Below are 21,249 nucleotides of genomic sequence, written 5' to 3'. Positions count from 1 at the left end.
CCTGATGGCACAGTGGATTAAGCATTGGGCTGCAAACCACAAGGGCCGGCGGCTTAAACCTGCTGCTCCTGAAAAGATCTGCCACGTCGCAGAGCGTCTCCGATGTGAGTCAGAGTCTACTCTGACGGCAGCAATGGCTCACCGCCGAGCCGGCAGGTAGAAGTCTCCACGGAGCCGTCGTGTCCGCAGGATGGAAAAGCCCAGGTGGAAAGTGGGCACGGCCCCGTGGCACTGGGAGAATGCAGCTCTCTGGGGCCTGCACGCTCTGTGCTTGGAGCCGAGGCCCACCCGCTACAGCGACGCTCGCCTCCCGGGAGTCCCTCGGGCCCTGGGGACAGAGGGTGGAGCGGCCGTCCCTCAGTCATAAAAAGGCAGCCGCCTGTTTTTCGCAGAGCCAGGAAAGCCATGGAGGTGACGGGCACACGCCCGGAGGCACCCAGTCTCACTCCCCAGCCTCCAGGCCCAGCCTCTAGCCCCCTGGCGTCCCAGAAGCCTCCGCGGCGCCGGCGACACACGCCACCCGGAAGCGGAAGTGTCATGTGGGCAGACAAGGAGTGGTTTGTTCCCGTCACCCCCACCCCCCCACCCCCAGCAATTGCTTTGTTTTCAAAACTAAGACACGAAAGCAGAGTCTTTAAGGTTTCTCCGAGAACTTGGCGTTGATTGTAACTAGCGTTTTTATCTTATTTTTTGTAGCCTATCCAATAATCTCCACCAGCTGTACGTACTTTTTAGAGGTATGCCCAATAAAAGGGCAATGGTTTTACAATCTTCTGCAAAAGGAGTTTTGTTCAACTGCTAGATGGATGTTAAAAATATCCCTGGCCGTTCGCAGGGAGCAGTACCATGTGTGAGATCCCGGACGACATGTGCGCCCTTGCTGCAAAGCCCCTCACAAGTGTTACCTAATTAAACGGCACGCTCCCTGACAGGTGGCGGCCGCCCGTCCCTCTGTGGCTTCCAGGGAAGGGGACTTACTGTACAGGCACCACCAGCTCGGAACAGTGTCTTGTGTCTTGTGTCTTGGAACGGCTACTGATAGAGACCATAAATAAAACAAACAACAAACAGCACCATAACCCAGGCCCAAACACTAAACACTAGTTCATTATAGGAGAGAGGAGAGCTGCCTCTGTGGCTGTCTGAGTCTGTCACTCTCCAGAGGAGTAGAAAGCGTCATCTTTCTCCCATGGAGCAGCTGATGACTTTGAACTGCTGAGCTTGCAGTTAGCAGTCCCATGTGTGACTCACTATGCCATCAGGGCGCCTGTAAGGCCTCCATGGACACAGGTAATCGTCAACCGAGCTTCAGCATTGCACAGGGGTCATTTCTGGCAATTTCCAGACAAGGCAAGCAAAGGACATGAGGATCTGGAAGATGCCAAAGAAACCAGCATGTGGGAGTGGACTCAGTTGAAACAAGCAGTGATGGGGCCCTTCAGACAGAGAGTGGTGCTGGAAACATGGAGAAGGCCATAGGTGATGTATTCGATCTGTGAGTAGGGAGAAATAGTCACCAGGCTGACCATGGAGAAGGCCATAGGTGATGTATTCGATCTGTGAGTAGGGAGAAATAGTCACCAGGCTGACCATGGAGAATGGGGTCACTTACAGTGCAGCTATAAGAACAGGTCTTAAAAAGCTTAAAAACAGCACAGGCTCTTGGGGGCGGGGGTGGGGACTCAAGAAACCGAAGGAAGCCTGGTTGGCAGTCACAGAGCCTCGATGGTTGGCAGTCATAGATCCTCGATGGACAGGACTATTGGATATTAGTGTAGCATTTAAGAGTGTGTAGGCTGGAATCTGATACTCCGTGAAGCCTACCACCGTCTACTTACAGTGCTCATACTTCATCTCTTTCTTCCTTAGTCTCTTGGTAAAAGGAAACAGTAACCATTCCTAGCCCATCCAAGTTTTAATAAGAGTAAAGGAAACAAGAGAAGTCCTTGGAATGGTATCTGGCACCAAGTAAAGATGGAGTAACTGTTGACAATGGTGGAAGGGAACATGGCAATTGATGATGGTCATCTTGATGATGTTAATTATATTGATGAGCCACAGACGGTACTATTAAAGAACCTGCTTCTCAAGACAGGACTGGCCCTGGGGATGTGTACTTAATTTGTGGGCACATTGGATAGGCAACCCCAAAGGAATATGTTGCTGCTCCTTCCATAAATACTGGTTGTTTCAAACCAGGCAACCCAAGCCTTGGAGCCCACTCCAGTGAAATCTTGACAGAATCGACCACATCTCTTCCCCACAGATGGGTTCGAACCACGGACACTTCAGTCAGCTTAATCACTGAGCCACAGGGATCCATTTAAAGCCTTGGTGTATATAACTAAATTAGTCTCTGAGTTTGAGTTTTAAAATGTGTATCATTCAAATATAATTATTTAAAAGGGGATTTTCTAAAAAAAAATTACATATTTACTTGCCTTACTATGTTCCCAAACCATGCAGTTCTGTGGTTTTTTCTTTTCCCCTCTTTATGTCACCCTAGTTGCTTACTCAAGATAAACAAGGACAGATGGCAGTCTATATGATCTTCCGCAAAATCCTGACACATGTGAGAGGAGACATATATAGCCTCATGTGGTTTCTGTTAGTTTTTGACCATGTTCCTGTCATTGTTTTTGCTTTACTGCCAGAATGTACCATCGCTCATGCTTTGTGGATCACATTATATAATCCCAATGCCTAGTTTTAAAATCTAATAGGAATGGCAATTTAGATTTTTCGTACAGTGTCCAATTCAGTAGGCTTGATTCGCTACTTTCATCTCTTAGACTCTACTATTTTCCATTTACTTATCATTCAATAAGTGCTAAATACTTGTTCTGACCCAGGCCCTTTGCTAAGTCTTGGACACATCATGATGAGTAACCTAGCTCCTGGCCAGAAATTTACAGTGAAGTCCACAGAGACAGACAATTACAATTACAATTGTGCTGCTAACCCATCTTGGGGGACCAGGGAAGGGTCCAGTAACAACATGACTTCTTGGCTTTTTCCAAAGTTTTGTCAGAAATATTTGTTAACCTTCAAATTCCAAATTCTGACGTAAGTCTGTCAAAGTGAGGCTTCGTCTCATGTAGTGGGACATGTTATCAGGTGAGAGGAGTCCTTGGAAAAGGATGTCATGCTTGGTCAAGTGGAGGGGCAGTGAAAACTAGGAAGGTCCTCAGCAAGATGGATTAACACAGTGACTATAGCAGTGGGCTCAAGCGTAGGGACAGATGTGAGGATGGTGCAGGACTGGGCAATATTTCGTCCATCCCCACCAAGATGAATCAACAGAGTGCAATAAGCTCACACATAACATGGTGAGCATGACCTTCTTGACCATCGGGTGGCTCTGTGTCAGAAGTGACTTGATGGCATCTAACAACAACCACATCTCGTTCTCCGGCGCATCAGTCATTGCATTTAAATTCACTGCTCCAGATAGTAGGAAAGTGCTATCCATCCGCTTTTTAACTTGGAATCCAGGTCATAGTACCCTTCCTGTGTGTACTATTGTCTGGAGTTTGTTGGTTTTGCTTTTGCTCTGTCAGGATGGCAGGGAGGAGGAGTGTCTGCTAGGGGACAGTTGACTTAAGTCAAGATTTGTGTACATGCAAAGGTTCTGGGCGCATAATATGCATAACCTAATATGAAGCAAACACCTTTATCACTTGATGGTTAGGTGATTCTGAGAAAACAAAAATGCTTCTAGTCTTTTTTTCCCCCTCCCCATGCTCTTTTAGAAAGTGGCTTTGAGAGGGGTCTGTAGGTAAAATAGAACAATTTGGAGGGGGGAGGGATTTCTGAATTCTAAAGTAATGATGTTTCAGGGTCTTTAAGTTGAGTACAATTTAAAAAGAAGATATGATGATGTGTGTCAGGTGAATAGACTAAATACCTGTAAATGAGTATGCTCCACAGAGGTCTAGCTCTGGACCAGAAATGACTGGTCACCATGTGGGTTTTCTTAGAAACAAGCTTAAATCTTTTCTCTCGTGGATCTTCTCTCCCCGTTACGGCATGGACTCTTGATAGTGCACCTGGGTGTGGATGTAAACGTCGTACCAAATCTGACTCTGGCTCCATGGAGGGAATCACTGGGGAAAGTACCTTCTACTTAGAGGCACTGGTGTTGGGGGCTCTGGTTGTGAAAGTAGGATCTACACACACACACACACACACACACACACACACACACACACGCGAAGACAAACCTAAGAAATGGAAAACTTAAGATGATCTTTAATTACCCTTACCCACCCCAGCCTAGTGATAACCAGAGATAACCACCTGGTGGTGCATTTCCTCCCACGCTTTTGCTGCGCTGAACCAACATTGAGTGTCAGTTACTAGCTCCCAGATACTCCCCTGGCTCTGGAGTACCCCAGTGAACAAAGCATCCGTAACCTCCTGTCCAATGAGGTTGATCTCCCTATTTTCATATGGACACCCTAATGCATATTGGGATGGCACTGCATAGATAAAGTGTCTTGCTTGTTTTCCTTAACCTTTCTGCGTATTACGTAGCCTGCAATACTGAGGTATGCAGTGGCCACATCCCTTCCTCCTGTTAACACACTACCTATTTTAAGTGTCTCTTATTGAAGCTTTTTAGGCCTTTCCTAGGTTTTGAAACTATGAAAGCAAGTGACTGTGCACCTCTCTGCATCTTCTTTCCTCTGCGCTTAGGGTGGGTGGCGAGATATCAGCTTACTGGGTTGAAAACATAGCCACACGATTAAGACCCTTGAAACCCCGATCAACTGCCATTTGGAAACCTCTGGTTCAGCAGTGTCATACTTGTTTTCAAGGCACAAACCAAAAATCAAACCAAACTCACTGCCTCGAAGTTACTTCGGACCAATAACAACCCTAGAGGACAGGTTAATACTGTCCCTGTGGGGTTCCCAGACTGCAACTGTTCATGAGAGTAGAGAAGCCTCATCTTTCTCTCTCAGAGGGTCTAGGGGTTTCGAACTGCAGACCTTGTGGTTACCAGCTCAATGCATAACTCTCTATGCCATCGGGCGCCTGTTGTATTTTTTAAAGGAAAGAAACTCATTGCCACACGTCAATACTGACTCATAGAGACCCTATAGAACAGGGCAGAATTGCCCCTGTGGGCTTCTGAGACTGTAAGAATTCTTTTTCCCTTATGTTGTATAGCTTGGATTATTTGCAGGGCTCAATACTTTCATCTCTCTCTTTTTTTTTTTTTAGTTCAAGGATCGTTTGTTGGCCCTTAGGAGTGTTTTCCAGTCCAGTCTGTTGGGGCACCACGCCCTGGCCCCAAGGTCCACTTTCAGCATTCCCTGGGGACCTTGCCACTCCATTCCCTCGCTGTTCACTGCACTCCCCCAGTGCTTTGCCTCGGTGTGGTGGGATCAGGTCAGGTGCAATTCCCACACTGTGTCTCCGGTGCTGTCCCCTTATCGCCCTTAGTCACTGAGGGGCATCATGTCTCATAGTGGGGCCAGCCATGTTGTTCTCTCTGTGGACTGGCTGCTCTACTCAGGAACATCATCTTCACGGCCTGGTGGGCCAGGCTGTGTTCCACTGTCTCCTCCTGCCCCTTCATCTGCTCCCGTGTGCTCTGATCAGATATGTCCCTCTCCCGGCGCTGCAGAATCAGTGTCGTCCTTTGAAACGAATTCTTCCCTGGGAGGGGCAGGAATCCACTTAATTTTTGGTGCTGGGGCCAGCCTCCCATACTTTCATCTCTTAAAAAGAAATAATTTGCCTGCGTGATCTTATTTATTTATCAGCACTTTTTATATAGGAGCCAATTATCCCGTTGTTATGTAAGTGACAAAATTTCCTCTAGGTAGAAAATGTGTATTCTCCATCCCGCCACCCGCCCCCCTCCACATTCCCACCAAGTAAATCGTGAGGCAGTGGAGTGAGCAGAGGTCCTTTGTGGGTGTAGCTGAGGGTTTGAATTGTAAACCATATTCCCATCCCCTGGCTTAGCTGCCGGGGCTTCTGGTGCTGTGGGAGCAGCATTTGCAGGCAGTGATGCCTCAGAACGACACGATCTGCCGACAGCTGCCTTTGGTGTCATCTTTACCTGCTACGGAGCCATTCAGGGGAGCAGTAAATACGGGAGCACAGTGGGTGAACTCTCGAATGGCTGCATGTTACTTCGTTTTGCTTGCCACCCACCTCATTGTCGTAATTAAGGTGCTTGGGTATGTAATTGGTTTCCAAAATTGAGGGCTGTTACCATGCAGCTCTGTGTGTCGCAGTAGAGTTGTAGAAATACCAAGTTGGGCCTTGTGGGTATGGAGGAATGAAAGAGACCCTAACAGGTGGCTGCTGTTCTACACCTCAGATAGGTTCATGTTGAAACCAGAATGAACAATCCACCCATGAAGTAAGTTTGTTCCCGTCACCATTAAAGAAACTGATAAATCAGAGTCCTTTCAATAGGGCACTTTTGCTCTTCGATAAGTGGGTATTTTAAATTTTATTTGCTTTTGAACGAAGCTCTATACTTTTATAGAGTGAGTCGTTCAAAGACAAATGCTCCAATGGGAGGCAAAGTCACTGCACGGGAACAGAAGCACATCATCGACGGAGCGCGCAGGGAGGCGTAGTCTGCGTGGGCCTGCAGCGCAGCTCCACTTTATAGGCATTCATCACACAGCTGCACACAGCTGGCCCTGGGCTAGGATTTGGCATTTTATCTCTGGTTTTGGAAAGCCCGATTTTCATTTCGGTCTTACTTTTTTTTCTCGAGCAGTCTGATAGCTAGAAGATTAGGTGGGTGGGTGGGTGTGGCCAGGAGTCCTGATCGATGGCAATGGCAATAAGAACATTTCCAACGAGCTCTGAAATTTGTGATGTCTTCATAGGAAACGTCACTCTGATACCAATGGGAGTGCAGCTTTCTAGAATTCTAAACGATCATTCAACTGATCAGCCTGTATCCCCATCAGACCCTCCCTCGTTCCCTAGTAGGGTGTAGCGTGTTGTCATTGTCTGTGTTGCCCTAGGAAAGAGCCGGAGCCCCTCCAGAGTGGAACACCCCCTCTGCTTCGAGTAAACAGTCTCCACTCCTTCCCTCGCTCCTCTGCGTGATCTCATTTCCAGACAGCGCTGTAGTGGAGAGCTCTTGCTCCCCCCGCCCCCCCAAATGTGGCATCCAGAGCTGAGCACATTTGCCCAGATGTCATCTGCCCAGTGCCAGAGCGGAGCAGGGTCACACCCACGGTTTCCACATTCCATGCAAATGATACCCCCCACCCCGCACCCCCTTCCAGCTGCTGTAGAATTTACTAGAAGATCAGCCCCATGAAGGCAGGTGGCTGTCTTCACTCTTTTTTTGACAACAATTGTGCCTGGCACCTGGATTGTGCTTGATAGAGATTTGTTCAATGAATGGATGGGTCAATGAAAGAGAGGGGGGCGGGGGGGGGGGGAGAGAAAGAGAGAGAGAGAGAGAGAGAGAGAGAGAGAGAGAGAGAGAGAGAGAGAGAGAGAAAGAAGAAGAATAAGAAGAAAAAGAAGAAGAAGAAGCAGCAGCAGCAGCAGCAGCAAAAAGGGAGGGGATCCTCTAGTCTCCCTGCCACTTCCGGCTCCTGTCCACGTGGCCCAACAGGCAGCCCAGATTGTGCTCCGCAGATGGCTCGGCAGGTGCGAAGCAGCAGCGTTGAGGGTGGTTGATGTGCTCAGGGTCTGGTGGCTGCCACTGTGAGGGTCCCCACCCCTGGGAAACCACGGGCTGTGCTTCCACGAGTGTCCATAAGCGGAGTCCTCCCAATGAGATGAAACTTGATATCTAGAGTTTGTCCGATTCTTTCCATAGGATACTTAAACTGCCTCAAGGACCCTCATCTTTGGATGTTCACTTTTATGTAACATGACACGACTGTGTTAGTCTTTCTTTCAGACAGTAAAGGTGACTGCTTCCAACATAGCACTTCCAAACCCAGGCCCAAAACTCACTGCCATCAAGTCACCCACTCGCAATGACCCTTCAGGACCAGGTAGAACTGTCCCTGTGGGTTTCTGAAACTCTAACTTTTTACTGGAGTAGAAAGCCCTTCAGAGCGGCTGGTGGTTTCAAACTGCTGACCTTGCCCTATGAAATGACCAGTTATTTTGTGTGTCGAGGTCTGGGGCTTGTTCATACCACCGTGGGACATTCTCAGTATGTGGTATATACTCAATGTGGTTAGCGTGACAACCTAAAAGGTCTAGTGCATGGTCTAGGACTCTCTGGAAATGACAAAATTGTACTGCCGTATTGGAAACAAGGCATGAGAGCAGGGTTGGGAACCCTTTCCTCTGCCAAGGGCCATTGGGATATTCATGGCATCATTGCAGGGCCATGCAACATGATCAACTTCAAAATTAGCCTGCAATATTTGGCCAAACATTTGAGCAGCTTACCCCTGATGTGATGGCTGTAACAGCCCTGGCGGCGTGATGGTTACTACGAGTTGGCATCGACTGGATGGCAGCGAGGTTTCACGTGCTGGCTGGAATTGCATCTCTTGGGTGAGGTATGTGATGTCAGCTAGTAGTGATGATTTTTTCGGGTGGCTGGACATTCCACACTCCTGCATTAGAGCACTCTTAAATCCCAGTTCTCCCTGTATGCAACCCATGGTGACAATGGTGACAAGTTGGGCTGCGGTCCCCAAGGTCTTGAGTTTGAAACCACTAGTTTCTCCTTGGGAGAAAGATGAGGCTTTCTACTCCCATCAAGAGTTACTGTCTCAAAAACCCACAGGGGCACTTCTACCTTGTCCTACTGGACCTCCATGAATCAGAACTGACTTGATGGCAGGGAGTCTTGTTTTGTTTTGCTCTATTTGGTCACTTCTGATGGCCTAGTGAGGAACCTGGGTGGCATCGTGGGTTATGTGTTGAGCTGCTAACCCAACGGTCAGCAGTTTGAAACCACCAGCCACTCCTCCAGAGGAAGATGAGGCTGTCTGCTTTCCTAAAGATGTACAGCCTCAGAAACCCACAGGGGCAGTCCGACTCTGTTGTGTCAGGTTGCTATGATTCAAAATCAACCGGACAGCAGTGAATTTGTTCTTTTATGCTTTAGCATAGCAGAACGCACCTCCTATCTCCTCAGACTCATGTCTGCTCCTGCCCTGAGTACCCCTTAACTCTTCCCGATGAGGAAGGGTGTGTGTCCAGCCAGGCTGCCCCCTTGAAGGCCTTTTGGATTTAACTGGGGGGAGTTCGGTCAACTCCCAGTTTGCAGTGGGCTGTTCTGCAGGAACGTACTCCTGATTCCTTCAGTATAATGTTCTATCTTCTCTGTCAGGACTCCCGCCTTCAGGAAACTAGTACCTTACAAATCTGGGGAATGCAAGTCTTGTAATGGATTGTGCCTGCTTTGTAGCTCTAACGACAGAGCATCTAAGGGAAGATGTGCGATCCATTTCTCGGGTAGGACGCCAAAGCTTGCATTTCATGAAATAACTCAATTCTTCGATCAACTTTGCTTTACCACCTTGAGTTCTCTCCCCGCTTTGTATCACTTAAGTTAGCACTCTCCCCTCAGTGAATTGTGTACCATTGAATATAGTTATGCTAGTCCTTGTTGCAGCCACGGTGTCCATCCATTTCATTAAGGGTCTCCCGCTTTTTCACTGACCCTCCACTTGACCGAGCATGATGCCCTTGTCCTTGGAAGCTACCTTCCATAGTTCGGTAAGCTACCTTAAATAGGCCTTGGGAGATGCCAAGATCTAATTAGATGTGTAGCTGATACTTAAAGAACACAGACAGATGCAGCAAAAGTCCAAATTATTTTACTCCAGACAAGTAATGATCACATTGTCACTTGGGGTTTTTGCTTCTCCTTCCTTCTAGAAACTCACTGATCTGTTAATTATTGAGTGTCTTTAAGGTGGTGGTTTGGGGGCTAGCAATCATCAGCTGTGAAAAAATAATTTTCCTGGAAACAAACCTCTCTTCTTTGATGTGCTGGGGGGAGAGTACTTTTCCATTTACTTCCACTCATTAGAAAAAAAACCCATTTCTCATTAGGACACAAATCTACGTGCTCCACAAACAGAACCAACGTTTCTTCTTTGGCCGATGAAGCATTGGGTGAAATGCAATGTGGAAAGATGTAAAATAAGAAGGTAGTTAGAATGCACAGGCCATTGCTGATTCCCCCCGAATATTGATGCAACATAGCAGCAACATTTGCTTTTTGAATTCTTAGCGATGAAAGTTGTAGATCTTTTTGAAAATCTTCGTGCAATTGCTTTAAAACAAAACAAAACATTTTCTTGCCATTTGTCATATATCATGTAACTCAGCACATCAGTCATAATTAAAGATAGTGTACAGTCATCACCATAATCAATTAAAATTTTGTTGAATTGTTTTTTCATTATCAGTGCAACCGTGCCACCCGGAATTCAACCTTAAATCCAAGAAACCATGCAATTACTTACTCAGATCTGTGAAATCCCAGGCAGAAAGTAATACAAGAGGCAAAAGTCATGCCTCCTGACAAAGTGATTCGATTCAAACCAGGCATATTAACCTTTATTTCTCCAAAGTCTCTCTTCTGCAAGGAATTGTGCCCGGCTTTAGAAAGCAGTGTCTTGGACAGGAGGCACTGGGGTCTTGTTCACTGCTATGTCTTTAGCACCATAAATGGGATCTGGCACAGAATCATGCTAAGTAAATGGTTTCTGTTTTGGAAACTATGGTTTGTGTTGGACAGATCTGCTGCACAAGACCTCTTGAGAGTGCCACTTGGAGCCGAAGGCTCCCCTGCCCCAGCTGTGATATATCTCAGTTGCCTCGCATGCATGTGAACGCTGGGCAGCAAGACCAAAGAGCTGCTGCGTGTGAATTAGGGCGCTGGCAAAGGCTATTCCAGTAGGGTGGATTGCCAAAAGAGCAAACAAACCTCTCTTAGAGCAAGTACCCGCAGAATAGTGCTCATTAAAAATCAGGATGGCAAGACTTCCTCCCACAAACTTTGGACATGTTATCAAGAGAGACTCGCTCAGGGTCATTAGGCTTGGTCAAGTACAGGGGTCGGTGAGAAGGAGGATGACCCTCACAGGAGCTGCATGGAGGCAGGACTCAACCACCATGGACTCGGCAGTGCTCGGGGCAGGGCTCGGCAGTGTTTTGTGCTGTTGGACATCGGGTCGCTAGGAGTTGAGACCGACTCAGTGGCAGCTAACAGCAAGAGCAGCCTGGTGAATTCCGGTCAGGAGGGCGTTTATTGTTATGGAGTCGGGACTGTTCTCCCCATTCCATTTCGTGGATAGTGAAAGGTTAGGTAAGAGACTGATCTGTGTTGGGAGAAGTACAGCCAGAATGTTCCTCATGAAGTGGGCATGGTGAGACTCCATTCACACCTACATTGGATGTGTTATTAGGAAGGACGCCTTCTAGGAGAAGGGCATCGTGCTTGGTAAGGCAGAAGGTTGGTGAAGAAGAGGAAGCCTCTCACCAAGACGGGACCCGACACAGTGGCTGCTGCAACAATGGGCTCAAACACAACAAAGATTGCGAAGGCGGTGGGTGACTGGATGGTCTTCGATTCTGTTCACGGAGTCGCTGAGTCAGAACCGACAAGAGGACACCTTACAACCACCACAGCCCCCGTTCGTGTGGATTCAGCACTTGACCTCCCAGAACTCCGTGAAGGGCATATGAGGGGGTTTTGTGGTTATTTTTTTCAGTGACTATAAAGAAAGTCTTTTCAAACATTTACAGTGTGGGAGAAGGGGGCTGGTTTAGAAATGAAGAACTTACCCATCAGAATTTCATAGCACAGACTCGTTTGCAATAGGGGCAAGTCAAGTCAAAGCCAAGATTAAGTTGTGCATAAATTTTAAAAAAAGAAAATTAAAAAAAATTAGAGCTTGTCTAGAACTTTCTGTCTCATTTACCTGTTATTTTGCAAAGGTGCCTCCTGAGGAAAAAAACACACTTTACCAACTGGCAGGCAGGCAGGTGAACATGGCTGAGAAATCTTCTTTTTAAAATCATTTTATTGGGTTTTTACAGCTTTTATAACATTCCCTACATCTATTGTATCAAGCGTGTTTGTACATGTTGCCATCATCATTTTCTAAACATTTACCCTCTATTTGAGCCCTTGGTATCAGCTCCTCTCTTTTCGCTCTCTCTCCCCCCAAATGCCACATGAGCTTGAACCTTTCCCACTACCTGCAGCAGCTCCCATCTGTTGGAGCTTGGTTGCCTGTGGTTACAGGAATGCATTAGCCCTTGGAAGATGAGCATCTCTCTCCTTTACTCCTTCTCCTTCCTGTACCTGGCACGTTGGAGAACGTGGGGCCTCTGGTGGGCGCCTCATACGCTTCCTCTCTGTGTTTGGAAGAGGACAGGGGCTTGTTCCTCTTGCTTTCTCCACAGTCACGGGAGGGAGAGGAGTGATTTCCACATGAGAGTGGAAACCAAGTTGAAGCCCAGATGAGAACACAGTACTGGTTTTCCTGATCGGTTCTCCATCCTGGGTGGGTTTTTTTTTTTACTCTGCTGTGTATCATACGGCCTGCGGGGGCCTTTAAAGTGAAATGCATTCCTTCAGATACTGACTGTAGTTCTGTAGTGCGCTGCGGTTGTCACATGCTGGACCAGCAGGTGAAGAAAGCTCACTCGTGCAGGCATGGCTTTGTCTGTTAGTTTTTGTTTTGGCGAGCCACGGCCTCCTTCCTGATCCGCTCGCTCTTTTGTGGCTCCCCTGTTAGGCACAAGACACATAGAAGGAAACAGTGTTTCCAGAAATTGTCCGACTTAGCAAGAAAGGGGTTTGAGCGTTGCACTTCTGTAATTCTTTGCCATCTGATTCATTTAAAGAAGCCAAACTACGCGGTGCTTTCCTTGAATCCTTTTTAGTCAGAATCCAGTGGAGATGGTTTTCATGTGGACCCTCTTTAAACCAGCATGAAATGTCTGCATGGATGTTTTTTCAAAAACAACAACAAACAAATCTAGCACTGCCACAACGTATTTTAACACAGGCACAGTAATGTTGAACGTTGGGGTTGCAATTTGTATTTTTCTTACCAAATGTATTCTTCGGAACTTTCATTGCGATAAGCACAGAAGTTATATATGCTTGGAGAATATGTTGGTCTAGGTGAGGTCTTTCAAATGTATTTGCATGAACTTCTACAACTACATGTGTCTACAGATAGTTGCTGAGTTTTAAGCATCTGACTTATATGCAACCCATAGATAGGAACCAGCCCTGTAAAGCCCACTGCGTTGAAGCCTGTTTTGAAGTGCATGCAGTGGTTTCTAATAGCAAGCAAGTGCTGCTTTGTAATGTTCATCATCATAACTTATTATGACTACATCACCGTGTTAAGATGGTTTAGAATATGTGCAAGTATTTATTTTTCGACAGTATACTAAGACACATATTGGACTAGCTTACATGAAGTGAGAACTGCACCTTCCTGTTTGGGTTCAATTTAAACATACATACAAATTTAGGAGCAGCTCATTCACTGTCTAGGGCTGCTGCTTCTAAAAACATGGAGTTTAGAGATGGCATTTTTTAAGGCAACCTGGACCTGTCATATTTAAAAGAACAACAGAATTAACACATAATTATATAATTATCAAAATGGAAAAAGTATAGATGATTCCATTCTCTAATATTTCTAAAAGCATTAACTGTTGTTTAAATTCATTGTCTAATCCTCCAGCTATTTCCCTATGCATAAATGTGCACAGACAAATACAAAAACATAAAGCACAGGCAGAGATGCATGTGGCGGCATATTTATATTTTAATTACATTTTCACCATTATGCTGCATTCAGTTAGGGAAATGTCTTTAGGAGTTTATACATTGATGGCATTTATTATCATAAACTACTATATCCATATGTGGCCTCATGCATCCTCCATTCCCACTTTTAAAAGAAATTCTAGTCAATTGATGATAATACAACGTGTAGTTATAGGTTATTGGGATTGGCAGCAGCATAGTGTGGATCCTCAGAGCTTACATGGACACATATGAAGGAGTGCTTCCAACCCTGTCTATTGTATAGTCGACGAGCATGTCGCTCTCAAAGCTTGTGATGATGTTACACACCGACTCTTCACTTATCACTGGTCCCGTTCCTAAGAAGTGGTCGTTGTGTGAGAATCGACGTTCTGTGAAAGCTGGAGTGTGACACTGGAAATCACAACACGTCAGGTGACTACATCATCACACAGCGGCCACATACATCTTCAAGTCATGGCCCGGCCAGGTTGACTCACAACGCCAACCATCACAGTCAAGACTCTCTCCTCCTCACACCTTGGCGTTTGTTACTGCCACATATACTTTGGTAGTGCAAAAAAAAAGGTTAGTAGACCTTAAAAAAAAAACTATTGTCATACATGTAAAATGTGAGATAGCACGAGAGCTGGTAAGTGAGGAGAGCATATGGTTTTACACATGGAGACAGTAGTCAGCCTTTCCTACTGAATTTGTGGTTGCCCTCAATTTTGGAGTGTGTTTCTTCCTGTTCTGTTACAGCACTGAGGTGGAACATCTAAACTTGAAGGCTGTAATCTTTTTCTCTCCAATGATCAGAGTCTTTGACCGGTAAAGAGGCAACATTTGGTCAAGATTAACATATCAAAGTGTTTTAGGCTGTATGATTAATACCTGTCTTGTTTCAAATGTATTACTTTAGAAAATTTCAAATGTAAAGAGAAACGTCAGTATAATGAACTCCCAAATACCACTGTGCTTCAGCAATACTAGCTGTAGATGAAATATACATTGATATGTGTATAAGGCTATATATGATATATACATACATTTCATCTATACCTCCCCATGCGTTAGCTCCACCTCATTTTCCATTAGATAAACTCTAGACACCACACCACATCATGAACTAGCACAGTTTTTGATGGGATATCTTTCTCACTGAAAATATGGCCCGGCGACTAGGTGTGAGTAGGTTATCAGTCTATTAAACCCAACCCGTGAAAACACCTTTTCCTCAGATGCTTGTTCCAAGTCACCCCAATCTCAAATTTCTCCATCTCTGCATATCCATTTTTACATCCTGGTTTCCTGTTGCGGTTTACCTGTATAAATAAAACAGGGCATGCTTCTTTTGATATTCCGTGCTACTTTCACCATTCAGTAAGACTTAAAACCATTCGGTTTTGCAGTTATGTTCCTGACGAAGTGGTCCCCCTCACACCGAGTGTGATAACTTCTTTAGGGCTGTTAAGATAATGTACTATAAGCATTGCGCCTCCCGAAGGCTTTCCGATCGTTCAGGCCAGTGTTGCTCAGTGTTCTGAATGCATCTAGAACTTTACCTTCAACTTGGCGCTGTAGCTTAACTGAACCACACGCCGAACACTGATGGCTCACAGTGATCAGTGCCCCGGATGCACTCAACGTCCAACCAGAGAAGGAGCGCAACGACTTGGGTCTCTTGTTAGATTGCGCTTTTTGCTTCAGCAATAAAGCAGCGTCAAGCAGTGAAGTGTATGGAACAGCCACTGGAGTTTTAAAGGCCCGAGCTCTCAGTTTGAAAAGGCAGTCCTTTTTCCAGGGGTGGGGTGGGGGGTGGGGAGTCTGTTTATCTCCACGCCTGCCTCCTCCCCTTCGACCCTCCTGTTTCCCAAATCCTCCCAACTCCCCTTACACGCAGATCTGTCTTTCTGGGCACGCCACGTTTGGAGGCTCATGAAACCAGCATCTGTTCTGTTTTAGGAGAAACCGGATTCCAGCCCCACATCACTTCAGCTGCGGTCCCAGATTGAAGTAAGCACAGTGACTTGAATCATCTATTTCTGCTTCTCTCTTTTTCCGTGGTTTGTTTTGTTTTGTTTTAAATGCTATTCTGTCCAAGTCAGATGAAGCCCGTCGCTCGGGCCGTACTGACGCTAAGGTCCTTCTCTTCCAGGAATCGCTCGGCTTCTGTAGCGCCGTGTCAACGCCCGAAGTGGAAAGAAAGTAAGTACCCCCATCCTCGGGCCCCCCACATTGGCAGCTCAGGATCCCCCACGAAGGCGCCCTTGAACGTCACCCTGATGGAGTAGCAGACTGCCTGCGTGGGTCCTGCTGCGCCTGCCGGGGGTCATTGTCCTATCTGTGATGTGTGTCTGTATGAGTATTTGAAAGTATTTTGTCATTCCACTGGTAACATCTATAGAATCTGGGGAGTGTTCCTTGGTGGAGGGTTGCCTTTAGGGGAGTGAGCCCCTAACTCAGTATCCTGGGCGAGTCTGGCAATAGGGAAAGGGCAGCTAAGTGAACTTGATGCCTTTCGGTTTGTTTTCTCATGGAGGGTAAAAGTCACAGAGAAACGGGGCACAGAAATAAATGGCATGCAAAATCAAGCCGCCCTGGCCAGCTCTTCCCCAGAGCACCCCACTTGGGTCGGTGACCTTAAAGCAGAGTCACGGCAGGCAATCCAAGACAGCAGCTGCTCACTCACTCTTCTTGTCACAGGTAATGGTTTTGCTTCCCTGTTTGAACTTGAACTCTAATTTCTACTCTCAGGGCAGGGAATTCTATGTTAGAGTGCCTCTTTCCAGTATTTCTCGTGGGCAGCCTGAAGAGAGGCAAGCCAGCAAACCCCAAACAAAGCAAGGGTTGTTGTTTCTCCCCGCCCAGGACCTTCTTGTTTACTACTGTAGCGCACCGAGATTTCCCTAACGTGTTGTTCTCTTTGTGACCTTCGGAGGTTAAAGAAGTTTTCAGAAAAGCCCAAATCTCTAAACACACACTCCCCTGGCTCAGCGCCACTTGCCCGGCTTCATGCCAAGAGAAGCAGAGAAGTGGTTCAGGAATAAGGAATTTCTGGAATGAAAAGCACACATTGGGAGAGTGTGTGTACTTGTGCATGTGTGTGTGTGTGTGTGTGTGTGTGTGTTTTATAGCACAGCTCTGCCTAATCCGTCCACGTGGGCGTGCTGTTGGCACGGGGGCAGCTCCGAGGAGGGATGCCTGCTGAGCCAGCAAGCCACACTGCTAACACAAGGACGGAGGAGTGGGAGAGGTAGTGAGCCAAAGAAACCCAAAGGCCTGGCCACTCAAGGTTAGGGAGAATGTGCCAGTCCCAAGAGCTCCCCTTCATTCTAGATGCATGGTAGCACCCCAAGAACCTGGGATGTGGAGGCTAAAATGGACAAGGGTGTGAGATGACCTCTGAGACTTGGAACAGGAGGCTGTGTGGTTGAGTCCCTGAGGGGTGCCAACTTGACAACCTCAACTGCTAAGTGGAAAGTTAGGAGTTCAAATCCACCCAGAACGTCTCCGACGAAAAGCCTAGCCATCTCCTTCCACAAGTTCCATCACTGAAAACTCCAGGGCTCCTGCTTCTGATCTGCCACCAACAAGACCACTCTGAGCGGGAACTGGCTCCGCAATAGCTGGTTTGATGGTGGAGGGTGGCCAGATGCATTGAGTGAATAGGCTGTAGGGTCCCGGACCGAGTTGATGGCATAATTAAGTGTCTTGATTCGAACCAGCACTCAAATGCCCTCTAGCACCTCCAGCCTCCAGAGAGCAAGCCCTGTTTGTCCTCCTTCCTCAGAGGAAGTGACTCGCCCAGTTTGTTGTAACCTTGGTTACCCTCACTGTGGGGAAGTCAGTCTTTCCATGTTTATGCCTGCGGCTTCCCAAAATGTGGTGCGGCTCTTGTGGCTGAGAGAGCGACTGGCAGCCTCCATAGAGACACACAAAAACGGTACAGAAACACACACGCATGCACACATACACACATACACACACATACACACGCACACCTACAAATACACACGAACATACACACACAGCTTTTTCTAACATGCAGGTCCTACTCAAATTTCTCTGACACCCCCCCCCCCAGTAATATCTCTTGACAGCTCTTTTGTTGTTGTTCAGTCACTTGCTGTATTTATTGGTCATAGCACATCTGTCACCTTTTATCTGAAAGAACGTTTGTAGACGTTCTTCCTCTGCCATGCTTTAGACTTTCCATTGTTCCAGTGTAGCTGTCTGTCAGCAGTCCATGGTTGGGTCTTGTGTCAAGTCGGGCCCTGCCTGTTTGCTCTCGGGCAGCACCTTAGGAGCTGGTCCCCTTCCTGGGGGTGACCACTGGATCCTTTGCTTCACGTGGCTGCCGGGTTTCTTCTGAGACCGTTTGCCCTTTGGATTTAAGTGGTGACAGGGTAATCTGAGACAGTCCTTATCCAATCGACTGAGGGTGCTCACGTTCTCAGTCTTGCTTCTATCAGAAATGACTACGAGGGTGGCAAGAGGACGAGACATAGCCTTCAAGCCACAGCTCCCTGCCATCGAGTTGATGCGGCCTCGTAGAAACCCTGTGGGATAGGAAAGAAGTGTCCTTGTCAACTTCTGAGAGGGCAACTCTTGACAGGAATAGAAAGCACTGTCTTTCCCCTGAGGAGCGGCTGGTGGTTTCGAACCGCCAGCCTTGTAGATCACAGCCCAATGGGTAACCACTACTCCTCCAGGACTTCTAAACCAAGATACTGATGATAATGTTGGTCGACTCTTTGGAAAGCTTATGGGCTTCTCTTGGCTGTTGTTGCTGTGGCTCGTTTTGTTTTAAAAGATGAGGCATCTTTCTGGGGAGCCTAAAACAGATCTCAATGCAAACAGGTTTGATGTCATATTTGTTACACCATCTGTACTCTTTGCATTTGAAAATGCACACACTGTAAAAGCAAAGCCCTGCTCTTCTTCAATCAGAATGCTTGCAGTTGGCTGTTAGAGCCCTGGAGGGTGATCTGGAAGCCTCGCTGGTCACTTCTGGTGGTCTGCTAAAACAGTAGTGGGGTGTCAGGAGGGCTGTTTTATGTGCAGAACCTTTCTGCTAATCGTTATTTATTCAAGAGGCAAGAGAAGTCAATAAACAAGAGTAGACAGAGCCGGCAGCAGCCGCCTTTAGAAGCAGAGCGGCAGATGGCATAGAACACATAGAAAGTTGAGACCCCCAGATTTCCCCAGTTGTCTAGGGGTGGGGGTGGGGGTTGGATGTATGTCATCCCCTCCCTTCTCTCCCCATTCAAACCTACTCCAAGGAACTGAGGTGCCTTCTGATGCAAGTGTCTGAGCGCTAGACTCAGCTGGAGAAAAGATGACCTCACCCCGTGGTGTTTAACACTTACCCAGGCCTAAAGCCCTCAATGACAGGGCTGTGGCTGAGCCCGGAGAGGTAGAGGGATGGTCTCTTTGGGTGGGAGGCAATGAGAGGTCTCACAAGGGACATCATGCCCCCCATTATCATTGCCAAGTGGGGTTGCTGGAGCTCTACTTCACCTCTTTTTTCTTTTATTTTTTTGGTGATGTAAATTCTTTATCATCATTGATTACACTAAATATAAAGGAACAAGAGATTATAATTAAAAGTAGAGATTGGAGGAAGAGTTTTAAAAATATAATTGAAATATAAGTTATCTGTGAGAGATAAAAGTTAGATGCAAAGACCATGAGTAAATTGACAATAAAAGGATGGAATAAGATAGCTTGCAAGCAGTAATCAAAAGAGTGTTGGGGGGGGTTATGCTGTACTTCTTATGAAGAATTGTTTGTATATAGAAAACATGGGGTATTTACTATAAAGTGACACAGCCCTGCTATGAGTAGCTGCTTTGGGTCAAGTTATCACCTTAAAGAATCATGCTAAGAACAAGTGACGGTACTCATGGTAACTGATGAAGGAAAGCATGTTGTTTTATTTCTTCTCTTCAATTCTTAATTCAAGTTACAAGAAAATATAGCAGTTAACCAGAGGGTGTCCTGTGTAATACTCATGTTCTGCCTACAATTATCTTTAGAAAGTAAAAAAAAGGGTATCAACAGATGTGTTTTTCCATTATAATTGCTGCATGATTTGTGACTATGAAAACCCAGACTTTACTACAAAATGAAAATATTTGGGAGATGCTCTGAGGCAGGAGGGACCTTGGGTGGAGTCGTTCCCAGGTATCTGGGCCTTCAGAAGTGATAAGATCCTGGGCGGCCCAGGTGCAGCCCGAGGTCAGAAGCATCCGAATGCACCAACTTGTGAAGAGATGCTCCTGAAGAGAGCTTTCCACACTTAGATCGTGTCATTTCCACTGGCCTGGGCCTACCTCCAATTTCTTTTTTTTTTTTTTAAACATTTTATTAGGGGCTCATACAACTCTTATCACAATCCATACATATACATACATCAATTGTATAAAGCACATCCATACATTCCCTGCCCCAGTCATTCTCAAAGCATTTGCTCTCCACTTAAGCCCTTTACATCAGGTCCTCTTTTTTTTCTCCTTTTCTCCCCACTCCCCCCACCTCCAATTTCTTTCCAGTCCTTTTTGTCCCCTTAAAATCGTTTTATTAGGGGCCCATACAACTCCCTTCACAATCCATACATGCATCAATTGTGGAAAACACATCTGTGCATTCCTCGCCCTCATCATTCTCAAAACATTTGCTCGCCATCTACTTCACCTCTTGTGTCCTTGCCTTGCACAATAGGTAGGGAGGGAGAGGGGTGGGTAGATGGATGATCGGGTGGGTCTATGGTTTGGTGAGTGGATGGATGGATGGGTGCATGGAAGGGCTGATGAGATCTAACCACTTCATTCATCCTTTTTTAGAATCACCGGGTCCCTCCTTACACGTAGATTGAAAGTATAACAGAGGCCTAAGAAGCTTTTTCTTGAGCATCTTCTTTTTATGTCTGTGTACATTGCTTCCTGATAAGACTCCCTGCTTTATCTTACCTTTCTTGGGAACAGCCCCAGAGTTGAACTCCCTTAAGTTTTCTGTAATAGGTTCACCTTTTATTAGTGCATGTAGGCATTTAAGAGGGTAGACAGCAAAGTGTCTAGGTGTCTAACAAGTAAACCCCAAGTCAGGATGGATTTAGAGTCCTTACTTTCCAGGAAGCTAATCTGTGGATCTCTAAGTGTCTCTCTAGGAAGGGGAGCAGTTTTAGATGAAGTAGAAGCGCAGTTACTCTTTAGAATTGAGAGTGTTGAGCGTTTCCTTTGCTTACTTTGGACATGTCCTCAGGGAAGACCTGTCTAGAAACAGCCATCGTGGTTGGTGAATACGAGGGTCAGTAAAAATGAGGAAAACCCTAAATGAGCTGGGCGGACACAATGTAGAAAACAATGGATGCAAACATCCCAACCGCCATGAAGACAGGACAGGAGCAAGCAGTGTTTCGTTTCACCAGGGATGTCCAGAGTCAACTCAACAGCACCTCCCAACAGTAGATAGCTTCTGTGGGGTTTGTTTAT

The 21,249-nt window shown here is 46.5% G+C and overlaps 1 protein-coding gene across 6 annotated transcripts in view; it reads left to right on the top strand.

The window, feature by feature from the left end:
* Window positions 1–21,249, top strand: part of SASH1 (SAM and SH3 domain containing 1) — a 373,743-nt gene that overhangs the window by 253,113 nt on the left and 99,381 nt on the right. For 3 of the 6 annotated variants that reach the window (XM_075554411.1, XM_075554413.1, XM_075554409.1), the window contains exons 3-4: window positions 15,719–15,769; window positions 15,912–15,961. In XM_075554411.1, coding sequence (XP_075410526.1) covers window positions 15,719–15,769; window positions 15,912–15,961 — 101 coding nt within the window. The remainder of the gene's footprint in view (window positions 1–15,718; window positions 15,770–15,911; window positions 15,962–21,249) is intronic. The other 3 variants (XM_075554412.1, XM_075554414.1, XM_075554410.1) reach the window with 1 other exon arrangement.

This window comes from Tenrec ecaudatus, chromosome 7 (assembly GCF_050624435.1).
Source record: "Tenrec ecaudatus isolate mTenEca1 chromosome 7, mTenEca1.hap1, whole genome shotgun sequence".
Lineage (NCBI taxonomy): Eukaryota > Metazoa > Chordata > Mammalia > Afrosoricida > Tenrecidae > Tenrec > Tenrec ecaudatus.
This window is presented reverse-complemented; position numbering and strand designations above follow the sequence as displayed.